Below are 21,872 nucleotides of genomic sequence, written 5' to 3'. Positions count from 1 at the left end.
CACTTCTGTTAATTTGCTATAACCAGACCATGTCTGGGCAGGGTGACAGTGCCGATGACCCATAGATCCAGACTCCAATGGGCAGATCAGGATAAAGATTTAACTGACTTTAAAAAGCCAATTTTTGAAGAGAACTCTAAGCCATCTTCTTGTAAAGCCATCCAGGGCTAACCTATATGAAGTCTATTTATCATGTTTAGTGCATGAGTGTTTTACTGCCTTTTTTTGTGGTTTTATTCTGTACATTTGACCTGTTTGAAGTCGTCCTGCTCCTGAGCAGAGCTGCCATCTCTCCTCTCACACTACACCAGGACTTTGAAGGTGCCTGACATGACTTTGAGGATAGTTTTGTGTGGCCTCGAAGATGATCTTCTGTTAGTCTGTTATAGCTTGGTTTTATTTGTTTAACTTGCCTTTTGATAATCATTTATATTGTCTTTTTTTTTTTAATTTTATTTGTACACCGTATTGTATTATGACACTTTTAGTATTCACCAGCATAGTCACTGTTCTGCCTCTGATATGCAAATTTTTTCATTACGATATGAAGTAAAAGGTTTATGAAGTAAAGGTTTTTGTGTAACTAATGTAAAAAACACAAATTTTATAAAGTTGTACAGTTTTTGTAACTAGTCTCACAAGCCAGCTAGAATATTGCATAGATCAGCAGTAACTGTAGGATGTCTGGAAGGGGTACGGGGACAAACCAAGGAATAAAAAACCCACAAAAAATACCATTTCAGTCCCGTAAATTGTGATCTAAGTTAAAGGGGATTCCAGAGCTGTGCCTCAACACCCTCAGTAGCTGATGCCTGGGGCCAGGACTGCCTGGTTCATTAAGCTATTCCCCCATTAACGCTAACGAGGAAGGATCCCATGCCCTGCCTAATCCCGAGGAATAACCAGCGTTGCGTTCCCGTAGTCCGTGGTATCAAGACTATGTTCAAATACATTTTATTTTAAATAAAAGTCAAATCTTTTATTTAACATTCAGCTGCCACTCCTGGTTTTTGGGGTTCAACTGTGCTATGGAAAGGCCATAAATAAATCCCATAGGACAGAGCCATCCCGTGCCAGCCTTGGGCTCCCTCCTGCTGCCTTACACTGAGCTTGCTGAAACAAATGCCAACAAAAAGCGAAATTATAAAATCCTGGAATGGTTTGGGTTGGAAAGGACCTTAAAGATCATTTTGTTCTACCCCCCTGTCACAGGCAGGGACACCTTCCACTATCCCAGGTTGCTCCAAGCCCTGTCCAGCCTGGCCTTGGACACTTCCAGGGATCCAGGGGCAGCCAGAGCTTCTCTGGGCACTCTGTGCCAGGGCCTGCCCACCCTCAGAGCCAAGAATTCCTTCCCAATATCCCATCTCTCCCTGCCCTCTGGCAGTGAGAAGCCGTTCCCTGTCTCCTGTCACTCCAGGCTCTTGTCCAAAGTCCCTCTCCAGCTCTCTTGGAGTCCCCTTTAGATCCCAGTCCCTGGCCAGGCAGGCAGTGGGGAAGCAGCCCAGGGATTCAGGGAATCACAGGATTTAAGCCAAGCCCACCACTAATCCATGTCCCCAAGTGCCACATCCACAAGGCTTTCACATCCCTCCAGTGACTCCACCGCTTCCCTGGGCAGCCTCTTGCAGTGCCTGACCACCTTTCCATCAAGGAATTTCCCCTAATATCCAGTGTAAGCCTCTCCTGGCACAAACGCATTTCCCCATTTTACACCCCGTGCCCCGGGCCGAGCTGCACCTTTGCTCCATCCATAAAATCCAGGAGAAGGGGTGGCCCGGTGGGGCCGGGCGGTTCCTCCCACTCATTTTGTTCCCAGCGCCAGCGGGACGTGCCAGGGATGCTCCCGATCGTGCCGCACGCCCGCGGGCTCCTTGTTCGGGATGCCGGCAAGTCCGGGCAGCGCCGGGAGCACGCGAACGGAGGGAGGCGAGCACGCTCCTGGCATGCAGCGCCAGGATTTCGGCTGGATACGGAGCGGGCGAGGCGCGGCAGCAATGCTGGAGCAGCTCCAAAGCTGGGTGTGTGATGGGGTGGCTCCCTGAAAAATGTTTACCTCCTATTGCCCAGCCTGCGGTTAGGCGGGATGGGGAGGAAAGATGGATTGAAGTCCCTTCGGTCCATCCGTCCCCAGCCACCTCCGCAGGGCTCTGGGTTGCAGCTGGGGGAGGTGATAAGGCAGGAAACACTGAGCAGAGAAGCTGAAGAGGTCGGAGAAGGGGCATGGGAAGGCAGAGGCTGCTGTCAACCACAGCCCTTCCCCGCACGGCCCCCCGAGGGTGGGAGCTGGGAGAAGCCGGGTGGGAAGCAGTGCGGGAGCTTGCAGGAAACAGGGAAGGAGTCAGAGGGGGTTCGAGGTGATCCAGAGGAGGCTGCTGGGTTTTCTAGCATCTTTCCGAGATGAAAATTTCCTTTCTCCTTGGATGAAAAGATGGAAATGGTAATGAGGTGTTGGAGAAGAGTGGGGTAAAATAATATGTGGTTTTCCTGAAATCTGGAGAAACACCAGATAAAACAGGGCACGGGTGGGAATGGCCACACGCTGAGGATGGATGGGGGTGAGGAGGAAGCATGAGGAGCACATTGGAAAATGGATTAAGGAGGGAGGTGGTAAGAGCTGGAGCCCAGGGGAAGGGATGGGTGATCCACCTCAGCAGAGAGGACAAGGAGGATGGTGGTTGTTTGCTCCATGATCCTGAGCCACAGGAAAACCAGGATGTGTTGGGCACAGAAGGTTCACAGAGATGTGCTGGGGAGAGACATCACAGGCCAGGTGGGTTTGGGGTGTTTGGGCATTAAACCAAAGAGCAGAGGATGAGGAGGATCTTGACAAGACAAGGCACTGCCAAACCCAGCCTTGGCAAATCCCAGGAGTTCCCACAGCTCCAGCTCTGGAGGGAAACTTGGAGGTTTATCCTGCTGACACGGGGAAATCTGGCTGTGGTTGTTTCTTTTGGGCAATCAGAGCAATCCAAATTCAAAGCCAAGCCAAGGAGAAACCACCCGTGGGTGTCCACAGCCCCCGGGGTGACTCAGCCTCGGGGAAAAAGAGCTGTGACCTCCTGGCATCCACAGACTGGTGGCTGAGCTTAGGAAAAAGGAATTATTTCCAACTTCCAGTGATAAGCACACGATGGAGTGGGAGATTCAAAGCCAACAAGGCTGCTCAAATCTCAGTTTAGCAAAATAAGTGGCAGAGATGCCTGGAAATGGGACAACTCCAGCCCTCCAACAGCAGCAGCGCCACGGGGATGATGCTCCTCCCTTGCTGACCCCACTGCAGGACCTTGAGGAGGGGAAAAGGAAAAAATAAATCACTTTTTGGCAAGGTACTGATGCAAACCGGCTGCCGCGGGAAAACGCACCTCTCCGAATGCAGCAGGGGATTTGGATGCCTGTGTGAGCCAGGCATGGCCTGGGGGGTCGGCTGGGATTCCTACGGCGTTTTAAGCCCCAAGTAACTTAATACCGTGCAGATGGGCGAGTCCCGGAGCGGGTTTGGAGCAGGATCGGCGGAGTTTTGGAGGGGGGAGAGGTTTGCAAACACGCAGATATTTTAAAAATAAAGCAAAAAAGAAATATCTCCCCAACAGGGCTATCCCCTGCAGCAGGGACGGGGTGAGGGCTGGGTATGGGGACATCCTGCTGACAGGAACTGATGGAAAAGGGACATTTGGAGAAACTGTTGGTTTGGGAAGGGTGAGAGAAATAATCCTTGGAAATTTTCAAGGTTAAGTGGATTGGAGCAACCTGGGATAGTGAAAGGCATCCCTGTCCATGGCAGAGGGTTGCAAGGAGATGGGCTTTAGGGTCCTTTCCTACCCAAAACATTCCACGATTCTGTGATTCTGTAGCACAAACTGATCCTCCAAAGGGAGCTGGGTTACTGCCTGCCCCAGGACATGTGGGTTTCCAAAAGCCCTCCCATTCCTCCCGCCGTGGGATGGCCACCCCAGGGGCTTTCCTGTGGTGGGCAGGGGCTGAAAAAAGCTCCTTAAATTAATCTGTAGTAAACCCAAGCTGGATGAGTCACTTCAGTGTCTCAGGAAGCACACTGGAGAGTTTCCAGCCTTCAGGCCGGGAAGGGGCTCCTGGGTGGCCGGCACCACTTCCCTGGCTGTGTGCAGAGACATCTCCCAAATTCCTGGTGCTCCCACCGAGGGGGAATGTGAGAGCTTTAGCCGACCTTTCCCTGCCTTGTCCATCCCCTCCAAGCCCCTCGCTGGGTTGAGTATCCCAGGGCTGGGATCAGCAGCATTTTTCACTCTGACCTGCCCTATAGAAGACCCTCTGAGGGCACTCAGGATCACCAGGGATTTTCCTGGAATTGACTGGGGATGCAGGAAACACAGACCTGGTGCCGCCAGAGCCAGGATCCAGCGCAGAGCTGGAACCACACACGGATGTGGATGTGCCTGGTTCAGTCTGCCTCAGAGAACTCTCACTTCCCAGGTGTATTATCCCTCATCTCCCATGCAGGAAGGGATGGTGAAGATCCAAAGCCCTCCAGAGTGATGGCACCAGGAGTGGTTTAATGGGTCTAATTAAATTCAGTCGGATCAGTGACAGCACTCATGCGGCTCCAAACCTTTCTGGAGACCAGTGGGGGTTTTATTTGTTTGCTTTCAGTCTCACAAGAGCCCCGGGTGCTTTGATTTGCAGCCCCGAGGCACTAAAGAGATAAAAGATCCATAAATATCTGCTGGATGTTATAGATCTGCAACAAATAAAGTGCTCCCCCGCTTGCAGCTCTTCCCGTAAGCAGCAGTGCAGTGCAGCCCCTGCTCCTGCTCCCGTTTCCATTGGCATGCCAGGCCTTCCCTTTGAAATCCCCTGCATCCCTCCAGCTGTTGCACATATTTCAGCCTTGAGTCTCCCCCCAGAAACTGCTCCTTTGGTTTCCCTTAAGCTCTCCCGTCTGGTTTTCATAATTCCAGGATGCAAATGGGGATTTTTCCCAGGCTGAAGGTCTGCGATCCCTCGGGATGCAAACCTGGATCTTCCCTATGTGGGATCTGAGAACAGCCCTGTTGATGAGCTGTGGGGAAAAGAGGGGAAACTCCAGTTTAAGAAGAACTTAAAAACCCCAACATGTTAAATTCATCCCGAAAAATCTGCCAGGGAGCTCAGATCAGTGTGATCAGCATTTGATCTGATCCGAGGAAGAGGCTGCGGAGCTCCACTTGAAGAGTTTTTCTTTTTTTAGCTTGACACAGAAGCAGCAAAATATTTCCCAAATTCCCAAGTGACTCGGGAAGGCCAATCCCATATTTCACAGTGGCTCAAATGTGCAGGAACCTGTCAGATACCGAAATCATTCAGAAAATTTTCCCTTTGATCCCTAGTCAAGACAAAGACTTGGTAACAGAGCTCCCCTGTGCTGTCAGCTCCTGGTGAAGCCGCAGATTCCCAGCTGGTGGGAAGCCTTTGGTTGGAAAACTCCCACTCCCCCTCCTCTGAGAATGCAGCAGTTTGAGCAAATAAAGCATTTGCTCTGGGTTTTATTTTTGGCTTTTGGTCAACAGCTGGTCAGTCCCTAATGAGCGAGCTGAGCTTTGATTTCCTGCCTGGAGAAGGGGGTGAGAAATGGGAGAGGATCTGGGTTAGAAATTTGACTCACACCAGTGATCCCAGCTGGGATTTATTCCCATTAGTCCTTTGCCTGGGGACATATCACAAAGAGAGGCACTGGAACAGCTCAGGAAAGAGCATTAGGAGCCACAGGGGAATTGCAGGGGTGCCCAGAGAGGTGCCTTAAAGCTCATCCAGTTCCTCCCACTGTCCCAGGCTGCTCCAAGCCTGTCCAACCTGGCCTGGAACACTTCCAGGGATCCAGGGGCAGCTACAGCTTTTCTAGGAACTCTATGCCAGGGCCTCCCCACCCTCACAGCCAAGAATTTTTTCACAATATCCAAGCTAAACTTGCTCTCTTTTCCACATCTCCTTTTTTTTTTTTTTTCCACAGCACTGGGCCCACAGAGCTCAGGTTTGAGCCCAACCCCACCAGTGGGAGAGGGGATGCTGATCCCATTGGAATAAACCCAGCTAATTCCTGCTCAGGAGGCAGGGATGGCCAGACCTCACCTGGGACACTTGGGAAAAATCAGGTTCCTGGTATCCCTAATGGCTCTCAGCAGATTTAAGCAGGAGGGCAAAGAGCTGCTGTGACCTTGAGGAAAGAGTTTTGTGTGTTTTGCTTTTGCCATGCTGAGGCAGCAAGGCTGAGGAAAGCTCTTGGAAATGGCAAACCTGGGAAGAGCTCTGCCCATCCTTCCAGAGGGACAGAGCTGCACCAAGGCCACCTCCAGCCCCCATCCAAGCTGTGTCCCACCCTGGGTGGCCCTCTGGAGGGACCACATCTGATTCACATCATCTCCCAGCTGAAAATCACATGTCAGGCAGTTCCAAGGATACAGCCTTACATCCAGGGGCTCCCTGGAACTCAGGACGAGCAGCTGCTTTATCTCCTGAGGGTTTTTCCCTCTTTCCATAAACATGAGAAGAGGGTGGGAATGTCCCTGAGACAGACAAGAAAACGACAGCAGGGAGGGAGAGGGCTGGTAAATCTTCAGGACTTAAATGCCAGATCCTGGGAAAGAGTTGGAGTGAGAACAGGGAATTTTGCTGGTGGGGGAATGTGGAGGAGATGAAGAGGCAGGATGCCCCACCAAGGGTGGATGTGCCCTGGCACAGAGTAGGAGCACAGGGCAGAGTTCAGCCCCAGCTGCTCCCCTGGCACCTACAGCAAAAATCCACATTGTCCTGGAGGTCCACAGGGCCTGGGAATGAGAGCACCTGGAATCTATGAGTCCCAAATTGTCCTTCAAGCCCTCTGTGACCAAGTCGATCCAAACGATGCTGTTAATTAGGCATAGTTCAAAAATAACCCTGCAGGATTTCCTGTCCCCTCTTCCTCCCCTCCAACCATGCCACAAGGTAAGAGAAAGGAGGAGAAGCTCATAAAGCAGAATTAAGGGAAGATACTCCATGGAGCCCACAGTACATCCCTGATGAATCATTTTCCTTTCATTTTGAGGGACTCCCATCCTCCCCTTGCCCACACAGCCCCAAAGCACAGCTCACCTTTCCCATCCCACGCATGCAACACGTGTAAATTCCCAGGAAGTGTCCAGGCAGTGGGGATGCAGGCAGTGGCAGAGATCTCACTGTCGGCACGGCTGCAGGAGCAGATCCAGGCACGGAAGAAGCTGGAATCTGATGTGTAATAACTCCACCTAGAGGGAAAAGGGACAGTCGGGAGAGAAGGGCGATGGGTGAGCACGGCAGGGCTGAGCACATTCCCGATCTCTGTCCAGCACTGAGGAGAGGAGAGATCTCTGCCTGGCACAGGGATGGCTACTGGGACACCAGTGACATGATCACAGAATTGTGGCATCAAAGACTGGTTTGGGTTGGAAGGGACCTTAAAGAACATCCAGTTCCAACTCCTGCCATGGGCAGGGACACCTTCCACTATCCCAGGCTGCTCCAAGCCGTGTCCAACCTGGCCTTGGACACTTCCAGGGATCCAGGGGCAGCCACAGCTTCTCTGGACAACCTGTGCCAGATCCTCCCCACCCTCACGGGGAAGAATTCCTTCCTAATCTCTAATCTAAACCTCCCCTATTTAAGTTTAAATGCTCAATTCCTTGGGTGTTTCCGAGACCATCATTTCCCAGTGATCCCAGAGCTGGCTCAGATCCCAAAGCCCACCTGTCCCTTTCCACCCCCAGGAACATGTGTGAATTTTGGTTTCACACACAAGATTCTTCAAGCCCTTCACTTGGGACATTTCCCTCTGTTGTTATTTCTGTGCTGACACCTGGAATTTCACTCACAACAAGGAACTCATAAAACGCAACCTTTGGGAAACACAGCACTCCTTAAGTGTCCCACTGGTGGGACATCAGGTGACAGTGTGTCTGCAGAGACAGTCACTGGGCAAAAGCCACCTTGGTGAAAGGGAAAAAGGGAAAAGCTGCTATTTAGTCACTAATCCATCCAGGAAAAGAGCTTATGGAATTCACAGTGTGCTCATTTTGTACAGGAAGATCCATCATCCAGAGTGCTCTGCCTGTGGCTGAGGAGAAAATGTCCTTTTACCGGCAGGGACCCCAAATCTCAGGAGTCACCTGCAATGTGCACAACCCTGCAGCACTGTGGGATCAGAAGCACCATTTGGGCTTCATCCCCCATTTCTCACCCTGAAGCCAGATTCGTGCTGGATCTGATCCCAGCTCGTTTTTTGGGATGAGCTGATGCCATTTTATTTCCCATGAAACAGCCACATCCAAAAGAGGCTGGCTTTTTTCAATTAAGGTTTTTGTTGAAGCTTTTTTGGGTGTATTTTTTAAGCCCTGAGTTGGACTCTGAACCAGGATATTGGAGCATTAATAAGGTGAGATGTTGTCAACCTTAGGTAGGGATTTTCTCCATTAAAAAAACGTGCTTTCTGGGACATGGGCAAGAAAAATGAGAAAACCTAAAGACACTGAACACTTCCAGCCTCCATGCATAGCAGGCTGGGGCTGCAACACCCCTGTGGCTCCGAACACTTTCTGTGCAGTTAAATTACATTTGGCTGCTTGGTTAAAGATGGTATAATTATTTCCAGCGAGGCAGACACGGTCCAGATGCACTTCTCCTTCCATAACTATCCCAAACCCCAAGGAAATGCCATTTCCCAGGTCCCAGGAGGCCATCTGGATGGCGGCAGAGCTCTGCCAGGTTTCCTCTTGACTTTATTAAGCTGGAGCAGGTATTTAGCTTCTCATTATCCGTCTGCAGGAAACACTTGAAGAGACACAGCAGCATCTTTCTTTCCAGGGGATAAACAGGCACTGGGTCCTCTGCAAAATCCAGGTGTCTGGAGCTTGTTTGTGCAACTCTTCAGACATTTCCACCCCTCAGGATTTATTTGTGGCAGGATACAGCCCTGTCTAGGAGAGGTTAAAAGAGGCTGGTCCCTGGGTATTCCAAGCCCTGAGCATGTTTCCAAAACAGAATGTAAACACTTTTATTGTGGCAAGGATTTCTCCGTTCCTCCTGCCTTGTGTCATCCAGCCGAAGGAAAAGGAGAGCACTTTTTCTCTCCTCATAAAGCAGGGTGTGTCTAGGCTGGGACATTTACATCAAACAAGTGCATGGCTCCCTTCCCATCTCTCTGACTGTCCTGCGGTCATGGATTTGCAATTTCCCTGCTGGTAAATCCGGAGCAGCCAAAGGATATCACTTTGCTGGAAGGTTTTGTTTTCCCCTGTGCAACAGAATAGGTCACAGTGGAACTGGTGGAGAGATGTGGAAATGAAGAAAGCAGTGGAAATGTGCTGTTTTAACTTTCCCTTTGCTCTTCAGCAGCCAAATCGGGCCTTGGAGATACCAGGGAGCTGTGGATGCTTGCTGGCTTTGGAAAGAATTATAGAATATCCTGAGCTAAAAGGGAACTACAAGGATCATCCAGTGCTGCCCTGCACAGACACCCCAACAATCCCATCCTGTGCATCCCTGGAAATGTTGTCCAAACACTCCTGGAGCTCTGGCAGCCTCAGGCTGTGCCCATTCCCTGGGGAGCCTGGACAGTGCCCAGCACCCTCTGGGGGAAGAACCTTTCCCTGAAATCCAACCTAACCCTCCTCTGGCACAGCTCCAGCCATTCCCTGGGTCCTGTCCCTGGTCACCAAAGAAGAAACAAACCCCACCTCAAATGTGAATTCAGCACTGCAGCTGATCCCATTCCCATTCTAGGAACATTCATCAATATAATTGTCCTGTTGGAGACAGTCCAGAGGAGGCCACCAAGATGATCAGAGGATGGAGCACCTCTCCTACAAGGAAAGGCTGGGAAAACTGGGATTGTTCAGCCTGGGAAATAAAAGGCTTCAGGGTGATCTAATTGCAGCCTTCTGTACCTGAAGGGAGCCTACAGAAAACATGGAGAAAGACTATTTACAAGGGTCTGGAATGACAGGGAAGGTTTTTCCATTCAGCTAATTTCCCTGCTCTGGTTTAGATTCCTGCTGCTACAAAATCCCCATGAAGAGAGGTTTGTCAGTACCTGTGGTGGGAAATAGGACAGCACTGCTCTCCAGGACTAACAAACTCAGCCTTGCTGGGGCAGAGCAGGAGTTTTAACCAAAACAAAGGGTTTTTTCCCCTCACTTTTCAACATTCCACTGCTGCACAGGAACACTGGAAGTCAAAAGCTGAGATACAGAGAGGACAGCACTGCTCAGCTGTTAAATCCCACAGGCTAGATGCACCTCCTGGGTCAGGATGTCCCTCAATGATCATTGGAAACTGGGAGGATGCACCTGGATAAAATTGTCCAAAAGTCACTGTATTCCTGCTGCAGGTCCAGGACCTCTGCTCTGAGCCTCAGTGGGGAAAGCTGGGCTGACCCCATGTGGTCAGGGCCTTGTTATGGCATGATTTTGGCTTTTAAAAGCATTGACTTTCCACACTTACTTACACAAAATGTAAAATCTGCCTCAAATCCATAAAAGTTTTCCATCAAGGAAAAGGCACAGTGGAGGGAGTCAAGCTAAACCTCTGTCTGTAGTTTTTCACACAGTGAAAATGTGTCTACACTCTCAGTTTCCCTGTTCAACCAGGCAAAGCAGTGCAATATAATGTTCACTTTTAGCATGGATGGGACCTTCCCAGTCCTCTGAATCCCTCAAAACAAAAGAGAAGGGATAGGAGGACAAACTCACGCCCAGTTTGTGCCTTTCCCTTGCAAGAAAAGGTTAAATACTGCAGTGGTTCATCCGGCTGCAAGCTGGGAGCTTCGCCCCCAGATTTTGGGTGTGCCTGGACCAAGGGAGGTCAGTGTGTGTCATCTGGTCACTCAGGGCCTGGAGAAGTCAAAAATAAGGAGTGTTGATTGTTTCCACGGTTACAGAATGATTCACTCTGATGGTAAAATAACAGGGGAGACACATGGAAAATGGAAATCATGTCTCGGAAGCGTTTTGTGTAATTATTGTGCTCACCAGCTCTCCTGCTGCAGGCTACACGCGTGCCCTGACCTCAGCTGTTCATAAAACGGTCTCTTGAGATGATCTCAAAGTTGGGTTTTTTTATTGAAAAGGGATTAAAACCCTCACTCATGACGTCTGTCAGCCTTGGAGGCTGAACTAGGCTCATCCCAGCACAGGCCTTGTCCAAGCAGAGATGGAGCTTCCAAGAACAATTCCACAGAGATAAAAATTACCAAAGTGAGTGACAGGACAAGGGGCAATGGCTTTAAACTGGAAGCAGGCAGGTTTAGATGGAATATTGGGAAGGAATTCCTGGCTGTGAGGGTGGGGAGGCCCTGGCACAGGTTGCCCAGAGAAGCTGTGGCTGCACCTGGATCCCTGGAAGTGTCCAAGACCAGGCTGGACAGGGCTTGGAGCAACCTGGGATAGTGGAAGGTGTCCCTGTCCATGTCAGAAGTTGGAACGATATTATCTTTAAGGTCATTTCACACTCAACCCATTTGGAATTCCACGATACTGCCATTCCAAACCCTGTCACGGCAAACGCCTCAGCCTTGACGCCCGAGGTGAAGCAAGGGGTGTGCGTGTGTGGGAACTGAGGTCTGTCATGCCTCGCTGCCCTCACCCTTCCCCTCGCCGAGCCCATCGGGGCGCCTGAGGGTGAACAGACCCTTCGGGCGGCGTGAGCCCAGAGCCAGAACAGGAGCCGCAATCCCCTCACGGCACCAGCCGCCATCTTGGCACACCGTGAGGGCGGAACGCGCCGGGAGGGGCGTGGTCTCTGTGAGGGAGGGGGCGTGGCCACACCTCACCGCCCAACCCGCGCGAGGGGCGGGGCGAGACCCCAAAGGTCGCGAGGCCGGCGAGGCGCCGATGGGGGCGTGGCCGGCGGGCGGAGATCGGCGGCGATTGGCTGCGGTGGGCGGCGGTTGGCTGCGACTGGCTGGGCGCGGGTGGGCGGGCGTGCGCGCGCGCCAGGCCCCCCGCGGCCCCGCCCACCCTGCCACGTCCGTGCGGCGCGTGCGGCGGGGCCGGCGCGCGCGGGTGAGTGCGGGCAGGGGGCCTGAGGGGCTGCGGGGGGAACCCTCTGAGGGGCTGGTGTGGGGAGGGGTGTCACCTCCGAGGGGCTGCGGGGGGAACCCTCTGAGGGGCCGGTCTGGGGAGGGGTGTCAGCTCCGAGGGGCTGCTTCAGCTGAAGGGCGCTGTGGGTACCTCGCCGAGGGCTCTGTGTGTGTATGGGGGGGGTGATAGGACCGCCCGAAGGTGTGTGTGTGAGGCAACAGGATGCTCCCCTCACCGAGGGGCTGAAGATGAAGTGAGGGGTGCTCTCAGTGTGAGGTGAGGGGACACCTCTGAGGGGATGGTTTGGGGAAGGGTGCCACCCTCAGCTTCAGCTGAGGAGAGTTATAGGGACCCCCCGAGAGACTGTGTGAGGGGTGTGGGACCCCACGGGGTTCAGTGGGTGAGGTGTGGAGATCCCCCGAAGGGCTGGGTGTGAGGGGACTCCCCCAAAAGGCTGCCTGTGAGGTGAGGCATTTGACGGGATCCCCTCAAGGGGCTGTGTGTGAGGTGGAGGAACCCACTGAGGGCTTGGTTGTGCAGGAGGTTCTGCCCCAAAGGGGCTGCTTCAGATGAGGGGAGCTGTGGGGACCCTCCAAGGGCAGAGCTGGGCTCTGTCACCCTGTCCCCCAAAACTGGGGGGCTGGTAGAGGTCTGGCCAAGCACCCACTGGCCCTCCCAGGGGGTTTGGGGGTGTCCTGCAGGATGGCAGATCAGCTCAGGGGGTCCCTGGGGTTACCCTGTCCTTCCCTGTCTTGCTCCCAACCCACATGGGGATTCCGGGATGCTCCAGGGAGACTTCAGCTGAGCACCAGGACAACCCACAGCCCAGAGCTCTTCTCCCTCCCTCTACCTCAATATTTTATTTCATTTCATTTTGGATTGGCATTATCCTAACTCATATTCCTGCCTCCAGAAAATGAGTGTAGCTTTCAAGTCCATGCTGCTCCAGCTGTGCCGGAAGTAGTTGGGAAAATGACTCTTAGTTGGTCACTCATTGCTCAGAGATTATCAAGAAATTTATTTCCTCCACGTGCTTTTCATATGAACTTGGTGTGCTGAAACCCTGAGCTGGAGTTCATGGGATTTGATTGATTCTGTACAGATACTAAATGTTGGTATGGACACTTGGGAATTCTGGGGGACAGAGGAAAAGCAATGTTGGAATAGTTCAGCTGTAGGAACAGAGAAATCTATGGAAATGTTTTTCTTTGCAATTCATCTTTCCTGCTGTTTCATTTTGAAAATTCACATGGGATGAGAATTGGTGTTGCTGTTTAATTGCTGTAGTGGCTTTTTTTTTTTTTTACTTTTATATGCAAAATTAGGATGGGAACTGAGATTTAAAGGCCAGTGTGTACCAGCAGGTAGCATAAAAAAAGATTTTTTTTTTTTAATTTTAAGCTTTTTTTCAGTTGGGTTTCTAGAGTCACTTTCACTTTTGAGGCTCATTACACTGTGATGCTTCACAGCAAACATTGCCTGTTCTTTCTCTGGGCTCTGAGGTGTCTTATTTTAAAAAGTGTCATCCCAAACACCTTTTTCTTTCCGCTGTTTATTTGGCCTGACCACTGGTGTGTGGCTGATGTATCATTTATGGAGTGCAGCTAAGGTAATTTGAAGATTTATAAAGAAATTAGACATTCCCATGAGTTCTGTTCATACCAGAACCCCAACCAGGTATTCCACAGGGTACAGAGTAAGAATTATTTTCCTTTATCACAGAATCCCAGCCTGGTTTGGGTGGGAAGGGACCTTAAAGCCCATCTCATTCCACCCCCTACCATGGGCAGGGACACCTTCCACTAGACCAGGTTGCTCCTGGCCTTGAACCCAATAAGGAAAATACATCCCTTTGCTTCCTGTTACCCAGAATAACCCCCAGTTCCCCAGTCTCTTTAATCATTAACAGGTATCTCACCATCACCTTGGCACTGCTGCTTTCCCTGTTAATGGGCACTGTGGGGCTGTGCTTAACAGCTGGGCCAGCACTGGGCTCTGTAAACACATGGAGCAAACAGGACAGCCTGGGAGAGGCAGGTTGGGCTCTAACTGTGGCATCACCTGCTGTGGAATGAGCTGTCTCTTGCCCAAGAGATTAAATATTTGAGGGATGGGATCAGTTGGAAAAAAGTGCACTATTCCTACCACCGGTTTTAAATTGAACAGGAATGCAAATGATCTCTAGACAGGTTGTTGAGAGGTTTCTTGAGAGTGATGCTTTGACTTCCAGAGAACTGTATAGGTTAAATCTCCTCTTCAAAGCCTTATCAGGTTGTTTTTTTCCAAGATAAACACACAAGCTCCGTGTGTTGACTCTGGCTGACGTGCACAGTGTCCGGGTGCACACACTGTGTTCAACCCAGCAGCCTCGCCAGGTGAAGGCTGAGCAACTTCAGCTGCAGATAAAGTGAACAACAGTTTATTCACCTTTCTTTAAACCCCTGAGCAAAATCCCATGGCATGCTACAGAGGGAACAACTTACTTAGAGATTAAACCATGCCTTACCTGTGTCATTCTGCTCCAGACCTCCAGTTGCAGCCATGATGCCTGTGGCCACTGTGATGCTCGATGACACACCCATGTTTGACCCCAGAATCCTGCAGGAACTCGACTGGAGTGAGAACACCACGACATTTTCTCCTGCTATTTCTCCGCTGGATCCAGGAGATGGGCTAGTCCTGAGACCACTTTGCACAGCTGATTTAAATCGAGGTAGAGTCCTGGTTTATTGTCACCAGAAATGACAGTTGGAGGCTGAGCTGATAACTTGTATTTCTGCATGAGCTCTCGGTAGATTGGGATTGCTTATTTTCCCTGATTTGGGTTATTTTTATCAGTAAACAATTTGATGGAATTCTAGAACATCCTGAAGTGGAAGGGACCCACAGGAATCATTGGGTCCAACTCCTGAACCTGCACAAGACACCCCAACAATCCCAGCCTGTGCCTTGTCCTAACATCCCCTGGGCTCTGAAGTTGAGCACTTGGCACCATGGATTCGTGCTGTGTTGGGTGAAAATTTGGTTTACTTTTTTAATCCTAAAATTCAAGTAAAATCTTCCAAGTAATCCACAACTTCCTATTCATCATGGCTTTGGAGAGGGAGTGTGGTTGTTCATACTATTCTCTTTAATACCACAGCAACATGAACAAGCATTTTGGTGCATGAATTCTCTTTCAGTTCTGGAATTTGGATCAAAAGGTTGTTTTGGACTCATTCAGGCTTACTCGAGCTTTAGCCAATCCTTCAGCATTGCTCAATCCCACTGTGATGGGATGGTGCCATGGGGATGGTCCCTCTCCAAACAGCTGTGTTGGGTTGTTCTGTGCTATTTGCAGCTGACTGTGTGTCTGTCCCTCACTGAGAATTGTTTTCCCACTCCTTTCCTAACAGGCTTTTTTAAGGTTCTGGGTCAGCTGACGGAAACTGGAGTTGTGAGCCCGGAGCAGTTCATCAGTGAGTACATCATTATTCCTTGGCATTTCCATAGAGGCTGCTGGGAATCAAAGGATACTGATGCTGACAGCAAATCTGCCTGGGTGTGAGGCTCCCTCTGATCCCTGATGCCAGAGGGAGTGATTAGCTCAGCTCCCCTGAGGCAGCCTTTGGCACTCAGCCTTGGATCCAGTTGCAGCTATCCCGAAGGGCTGCTTGGCTGGGACAGGGCTAAAGTATGAATCTGCTTTTAAGACTGAGCTTTAGATACCTGATAGGATGGATTATTTGGGCTGAATTTGGGTTGTTCCAAGGCCTGGCCAGCCTGGCCTGGAACACTTCCAAGGATGGGGCAGCCATAGCTTCCTTCAACAACCTATGCCTGGGCCTCACCACCCTCACAGGGAATTCCTTCCCACTGTCCCATCTAAGCCTGCCCTCTGGCAGTGGGAAGCCATTGCCCCTGGTGCTGTCCCTTGAGGCCTTGTCCAAAGTCCCTCTCCAGCTCTCATGGAGCCTAGTTCAGGGAATCACAGAATCTAATCCAAACCCACCACTAATCCATGTTCCCAAGTATCACATTCACATGGCTTTTAATTCCCTCCAGGGATGGGGATTCCACCACTGCCCTGGGCAGCTGTGCCAGGGATGGATAACCCTTTCCATGAAATTCTTCCTTGTGAGGGTGGTGAGGCCCTAGAATGAATTTCCCAGAGAAGCTGTAGCTGCCCCTGCATCCCTGGAAGTGTCCAAGGGGCAGGCTGGACAGGGCTTGGAGCAACCTCGGATAGTGGAAGGTGTCCCTGCCCGTGGCAGGGGGTGGAAGATGAGCTTTAAGGTCCCTTCCAACCCAACCCATTCCATGATTCTATGTGGTAGTGCCTGTGTGCAGCGATGCTCAGCAAGGAGGGTTCTCTGGGCAGCTACAGAAAACGAATTTGTGTAATTTCTGCTTTTCCCTGGGTTAATCTGACTCCAGGGCTTTCAGTTTCTGGGGTCTTGGGTGCATCTTCCTTGTGATCCCACAGTGATTTGCAGTCAGAGGCTGCAGCAAGCACCAGACTTCAGTGAAATTTAATGTGAGCCTGACTGCCTGTTCACTCTGCCTGCTCCCACAGAAACCTTTGAGCACATGAAGAGGTCTGGAGATTACTACGTTACCGTGGTGGAAGACACAAACCTTGGGCAGATTGTTGCTACAGCAACGCTGGTTATAGAACATAAATTCACTCACTCCTGTGCCAAGGTAAATCCTGCAGCTGGGAAGGGAGGAAAAGATCCTCTCCCTGACTCTGGGCTTGCTGGTTTTTGGTGTTATTCTGTTGTGACAATCTCAGGTTGTATTGGGGAGGTTTAGGCTGGATATTGAGAAAAATTTCCTTAGGGAAAGGGTTGTCCAGCCCTGGCACAGTTGCCTAGTGGTCCCCATCCCTGGGGACATGGAGATGTGGGTCAGGGATGGCCTTGGCAGTGCTGGGAAACATTTGGGCTCAAATGATCTTAGAGGGCTTTTCCAACCTTAAAGATATAAGTATTTTAAATATACATATTTTAAATGATGAACTATTTTCTGCTTTTTCTAAATCTCTGGCATCCTTGAGTGCTGAGCTAACAGTAAAAGGAAACTGGTTTTTCCTAAGGAAAAGGAGCACTTGGAGTTGTATCCCATTGTCCCAGTGAGCTCCTGAAGGAGTCAGACATGGTTCTGACAGAGCAGATGGCTGAGCATCTCCATGCTGGGAATCCCAGCCAGGCTGTGAAAACAGGGGGCTGGAAGGGCAATTCCCAGGCTAACAAACACTTGCCTGTGTTTTCAGAGAGGCAGGATAGAAGATGTGGTGGTCAGCGGGGAGTGCAGAGGGAAGCAGCTTGGAAAACTGTGAGTATTCCCCACCTTTGCCATTCAGCAGCAGGTGGGCACCAAGCCCTTACACCTTACACCTTCCAGCCAGGCACTTGGGAAGAATTCAGCCAGCAGGGATCACCAGCTGGGAATCAAATGATCTGCAGGAAAATGCAGAGAGTGCTGTCAGCCCTCACTGTTGTGGCTGTGATAATTTAACTAATTAAATACTCACTGACCCAGCGTTTAACTGTTGGCTTTTTGTCTTTTCCAGATTAGCATCCACCCTCACCTTGCTAAGTAAGAGACTGAACTGTTACAAAATCACGCTGGAGTGCCTGCCCAAAAATGTGGATTTCTACAAGAAGTTTGGCTACCTGGTATCTGAAGAAAACTACATGTTTCAACGGTTCTTTAATTAACAACTTCTAGGTGTTTTGGTTTTTTGTTTTTTTTCTTGGAAAGACTGTTGGTGGAGGAGCTTGTGCTACAAACGTTCTCACCGTGGAAAATTTATATAGTTTATTGCTGCAAATATAACAATCCCTATAAATAATGAACATCAAATGTGTAAATCCTGGGGAAAAAAATATTGAGGTTTTAGAAAGGGTCCTCTGGGTTAGAAAATAAGTTTAGAACTAATTTTTACTACTGTCGAGGTGAAGCTTTTCTGTTCTAGCTGAGTTACAAAGGACTCGTTAAAGGGATGGTTTTTAACCAAAGGTATATATTTTTATCTCAAATTTTTTCTTGCATTGTATTTTTCTAAAGGTTTGTCCTTCTTTTCTCAGTAGCCAAAGGACAGCCCCTGGGACTGTCCTGCTGGCTGTGCTGATGGAAGGATGACATAGCTGGGGAAGGGATGAGGCTTCTCTTACACAGAATTAGTGACACAGAACAGGCCTTTGTTCTGTTTTTTTCCATGACACCTCATGGAAGTGCTGGTGGTGCAGCAGAAGTTTTATAGGCACTATTTTCCAAGACTGGATTTGTTACTGGTGGTGCAGGTAGGGGAGAATCCTTATGGGCTGTGCTGAATTCCCAGTCTAAAAATGGATGTGCTTCTCACTGCAGGGCTCCTGCACTTTAGCTGATAACTTGGTTTTCAGGATAATTGCTTTTTTTCTGACACAACCCAAACATGGTTTGCAACAGGGCAGAGGTAACTGGGAAACTGCAATGTCTGATGGAATAGATCCCATGTGTAGTGGGGTTCTGGCTAGTGATCACTGGGAAGGGAATTGGGATTGGCAAATGCAGCTTCACCTGAGAGAGCTGGGGGTGTTAAGCCTGGAGAAGCTTCAGACCCACTTCCAGTAGCTAAAAAGGAGGGAGAGGGACTTTTATACAGGCAGATAGTGCCAGGACAATGGGAAATGGCTTCCCACTGCCAGAGGGCAGAGTTAGATGGGATGTTGGGATGGAATTCCTCCCTGTGAGGAGGGTGAGGCCCTGGCACAGGGTGCCCAGAGAAGCTGTGGCTGCCCCTGGATTCCTGGCAGTGTCCAAGGCCAGGTTGGTTAGAGCCTAGAGCAGCCTGGGATAGTGGAAGGTGTCCCTGATGGAATGAGATGAGCTTTAATGTCCCTTCCAACCCAAACCATTCTGGGATTCACTGAACACAGCTGGCCAAGGCACTGGAACTCCAGTGGGCCAGGTGGGCTCTGGTTTTGCCAGTAGGGATTTAGGCAGCAGGAAATCCCCCCTTCTGCTCCCTAGGGATTGCTGCTGCTGCTGTGGAGCTTCCCTCTTGCTGTAAGACTGGATAAATGATTTTAGCACTTTTGCCAGGGGTGGTAAGCAAATAACGTCCAAAGCCTTGTTCCCAACAGTGGTGTTTTGTGTGGGGAGTGACAAATCCCACATCCATGAATGGGGCATTATAACCAGCTGGGGTTGTTTGTGGGCAGCCAAGCCTTCCACACTGTCCTGCTTTGTGCTCTGGAGAGCAGCTCTACAGTGCTGGGGGCTCTGCTTGATCTTCCTGAGGGTTCTCCACTCCATACAGTGTCTTCTTGGTGATGTCTGGTTTATTTATTGATTATTTTTTTAAGGAATATCTTTGTTTAAGCTGAATAAATGATTACCACCTGTATCTGGACTGTTTTTCATGGAGTAAGGATGTGCTTGTTGAGCAGCATCACCTGCTGCAGGTACCTGTTTCCTCAGCCCTGGGCTGAAAGGAGCAATTTCAGGAATTCCTTATGGATTTCTCTCCCAAGAGAAAGCAGAGGTGCTTTGGCCTGAGCCCTGACTGAAGTAATTCTATAAAGCAGCTCCTGCTTTCTGCTGGTCCAAGTGACTGAGGTAAATCTTCTTGCCTCTCAGAGTTTTAATTAATTCAGAATTGCCACTAATTTTAAGTGGATGATTTGAATTCCATGATATCTACACCATCTAAACAGCTCCAGGCCCTCATTAAGAGTGAATGAGAAGATCAGAGTGAGGAGCAGGTGCTGTGGCCCCACTCAGATCATTGTCAAACACATGAATGGGGTTGAAAGCTGGGGTTTGTGGCTGCATCACAATGGCCCTGCCAGCACAGCCCCCTCAGCAGCACTGAAGAGCTCTTTGTTCTGTCCCAGAGGTGACATTCCCACCCCTCTGGAAAAACAGCAGCTGGGGAGCTGGGAGTGCCCAGGCTGGGGACTCTGAGGTGCCACTGTGGGGTCAGGTGTGCCCTGGGACACCACAGTCACAGGGGGAGTTTGAAACTGTCACAGGAATGGATGGGGACAATGGCACAAGCACTGAACAGCCCCGTGGGAGGGAAATACAGAAACTGAAGCAGCCCTAGAATTTATCCACAGAACAACTGGCTGAAGACCAAAAACCAAGGTCCCCAATATGCATATTATGTATATATTAATGTAAAATATAGACAAATATGTATATTATGTATGTATGTATAAAATCTGTATTTTATGTATCTATAATCTATACATAAAATAATGTACACATATTTTTATATACATACATGTATGTATATATACATACAAAAATATATACATACAAAAATGTGTATATATGTTCATAATGTACACATATTTTTTATATATACATACATATCTACAGACTATGTATATTTTATATATATATGTATATAAAATCAACCATGACCTCCTTGAGGCTAACACCAAATCTTTCCTCAATGTCTTTCCCCTGGGAAGCTCTTCCCTGGACCACAGAAGCATCTGGGTACCTATGCTTTATATATATAATTATATATAGCTCTCTTTATGTGGACATATATATGCAGATATAGATACATATATATATATATATATATATATATCTCTATATATATAAAATACAAGTAATACATGTATGAAGAGCAGTGTTTGGACACATAGTGGGTTAATCCCAGAGAATCCCTGCCTGGTTTGAGTTGGAAAGGACCTTAAAGCCCATCCCATTCCCTGGGACATGGGCAGGGACACTTCCACAATCCCAGGTTGCTCCAAGCCCCATCCAGCCTGGCCTGGAATACCTTTTTGTCAGAAACCAGCCATAACAGCTTCTCCAGAGGTTTAATGTTACCTCCTCCCTGGAATTTAATTTTTTCCTAAGACTTGTCCCACCCTGAGGAAGAGACCTGCAGCTTTTTCACTTTGCTTCCCCTAAGCTGGAAAAAGGAACTTCAGCACCTTGATGTAGAGGTGTGGATTCCCAAAGATTTGGACGCTGCAGTTTTGTGTTTGAAGCTGAGGAAATAAAAAATAATAATTCACCCTCTACTTCTCTTTCAAGTCTGCAGTGAGGGACCTCACTTCCAATTCCTACCTTTAGTTCAACCCCTAAACCCAAATATTGAAACACCTACTGGCAGTGAAACTACAGGAGACAGAGAGGAGGTTTTAAATAGATGGCTTAGTAATAGATCTGAGGAAAATTAAATCTCAGAATCCCTCAGGATCTGACAGGCAGACAGACCAGAATGACTGCAAAAGGCAGCAGGAGGGGGTAATGCCATGAAAAAAAACTGGATTGATGAAAAATCCTTAGTCATGGAGCTTGTCAGTAGTAACTGAGCCTTCCCAGGACCCCAGAGAGAACAGCCCAGACATGGATGAGTCTGAGGAGCTGAATCAGTGCCTTCCATCTGTGTTTCATCCCTCCCCTTCCCCAGGGACCTCAAACACATTGGCATTTGATGGTTCCCAGCCCAGTTGCAGCAGAAGCTGGTAGCTGGCAGTGTCTGGGAGCTGTGGCACAGCCCCACTGCTGCCATGTGGGAGCCTCGTGCTCCAGTGGCTGGAAATGCATTTCCCAACAACCCCACAGCATTCCTTCATGGAGAGTCAGTTCAGGGCAGGAACAAACCCTCTACAACTGCAAAACCAGCACAGGCAGCTGGACACTGACACGGTGCAGCTCTCCAGCAGGTAACAGGCACTTCCTTTTTTCCACCTGAAAAGTTCCTAACTGAAGCATCACACTATTTATTGCAGATTTTTTTTTCCCCTGCAGGAATTATGCTGCTCCTTCACTGCTGTAGGTGGTAGAGGGTATCAGCAGGAACAGGAATGTGCTGCTGACCCCTGGGTCACA

The 21,872-nt window shown here is 49.6% G+C and overlaps 1 protein-coding gene and 1 long non-coding RNA gene across 6 annotated transcripts; one reads left to right on the top strand and one right to left on the bottom strand.

Annotated features, from left to right (window-relative positions):
* Nucleotides 1-6: 6 nt before the first annotated feature.
* Nucleotides 7-11,811, bottom strand: LOC146435768 (uncharacterized). 2 transcript variants are annotated; one of them, XR_014852379.1, is made up of 4 exons: nucleotides 11,650-11,811; nucleotides 7,084-7,235; nucleotides 1,741-2,041; nucleotides 7-1,113 (listed from the first exon to the last, which is right to left on the bottom strand). It is a non-coding gene; the product is annotated as an uncharacterized LOC146435768 (long non-coding RNA). The 2 variants fall into 2 exon arrangements; XR_014852378.1 differs by lacking the exon at nucleotides 11,650-11,811 and having other exon boundaries at nucleotides 7,084-7,298.
* A 152-nt stretch (nucleotides 11,812-11,963) lies between these two features.
* On the top strand, nucleotides 11,964-19,416 carry GNPNAT1 (glucosamine-phosphate N-acetyltransferase 1). 4 transcript variants are annotated; one of them, XM_085060976.1, is made up of 6 exons: nucleotides 11,964-12,020; nucleotides 14,566-14,754; nucleotides 15,437-15,499; nucleotides 16,597-16,724; nucleotides 17,296-17,357; nucleotides 17,596-19,416. In XM_085060976.1, the coding sequence occupies exons 2-6, from the start codon at nucleotides 14,583-14,585 to the stop codon at nucleotides 17,741-17,743; spliced, it is 573 nt and encodes a 190-aa protein (XP_084917102.1). In that variant the 5' UTR covers nucleotides 11,964-12,020; nucleotides 14,566-14,582; the 3' UTR covers nucleotides 17,744-19,416. The 4 variants fall into 4 exon arrangements, with proteins under 4 accessions (XP_084917102.1, XP_084917101.1, XP_084917100.1 ...); XM_085060975.1 differs by having other exon boundaries at nucleotides 11,973-12,023; nucleotides 14,567-14,754; XM_085060974.1 differs by lacking the exon at nucleotides 11,964-12,020 and adding an exon at nucleotides 12,164-12,317 and having other exon boundaries at nucleotides 14,567-14,754.
* Nucleotides 19,417-21,872: the final 2,456 nt, after the last annotated feature.

Source organism: Lichenostomus cassidix, chromosome 5, assembly GCF_008360975.1.
Source record: "Lichenostomus cassidix isolate B80296 chromosome 5, HeHo_3.0, whole genome shotgun sequence".
In the NCBI taxonomy this organism is placed as follows: Eukaryota; Metazoa; Chordata; class Aves; order Passeriformes; family Meliphagidae; genus Lichenostomus; species Lichenostomus cassidix.
The sequence above is the reverse complement of the archived record's forward strand: the minus strand, read 5'-3'. Positions and strand labels throughout refer to the sequence as shown.

Coding starts and splice junctions, on each gene's coding strand:
- GNPNAT1 (XM_085060976.1), top strand. CDS start 14,583: ATGATGCCTGTGGCCACTGTGATGCTCGATGACACACCCATGTTTGAC. Junction 16,725..17,295: donor TCACTCACTCCTGTGCCAAG/GTAAATCCTGCA, acceptor CTGTGTTTTCAG/AGAGGCAGGATAGAAGATGT. Junction 17,358..17,595: donor GGGAAGCAGCTTGGAAAACT/GTGAGTATTCCC, acceptor TGTCTTTTCCAG/ATTAGCATCCACCCTCACCT.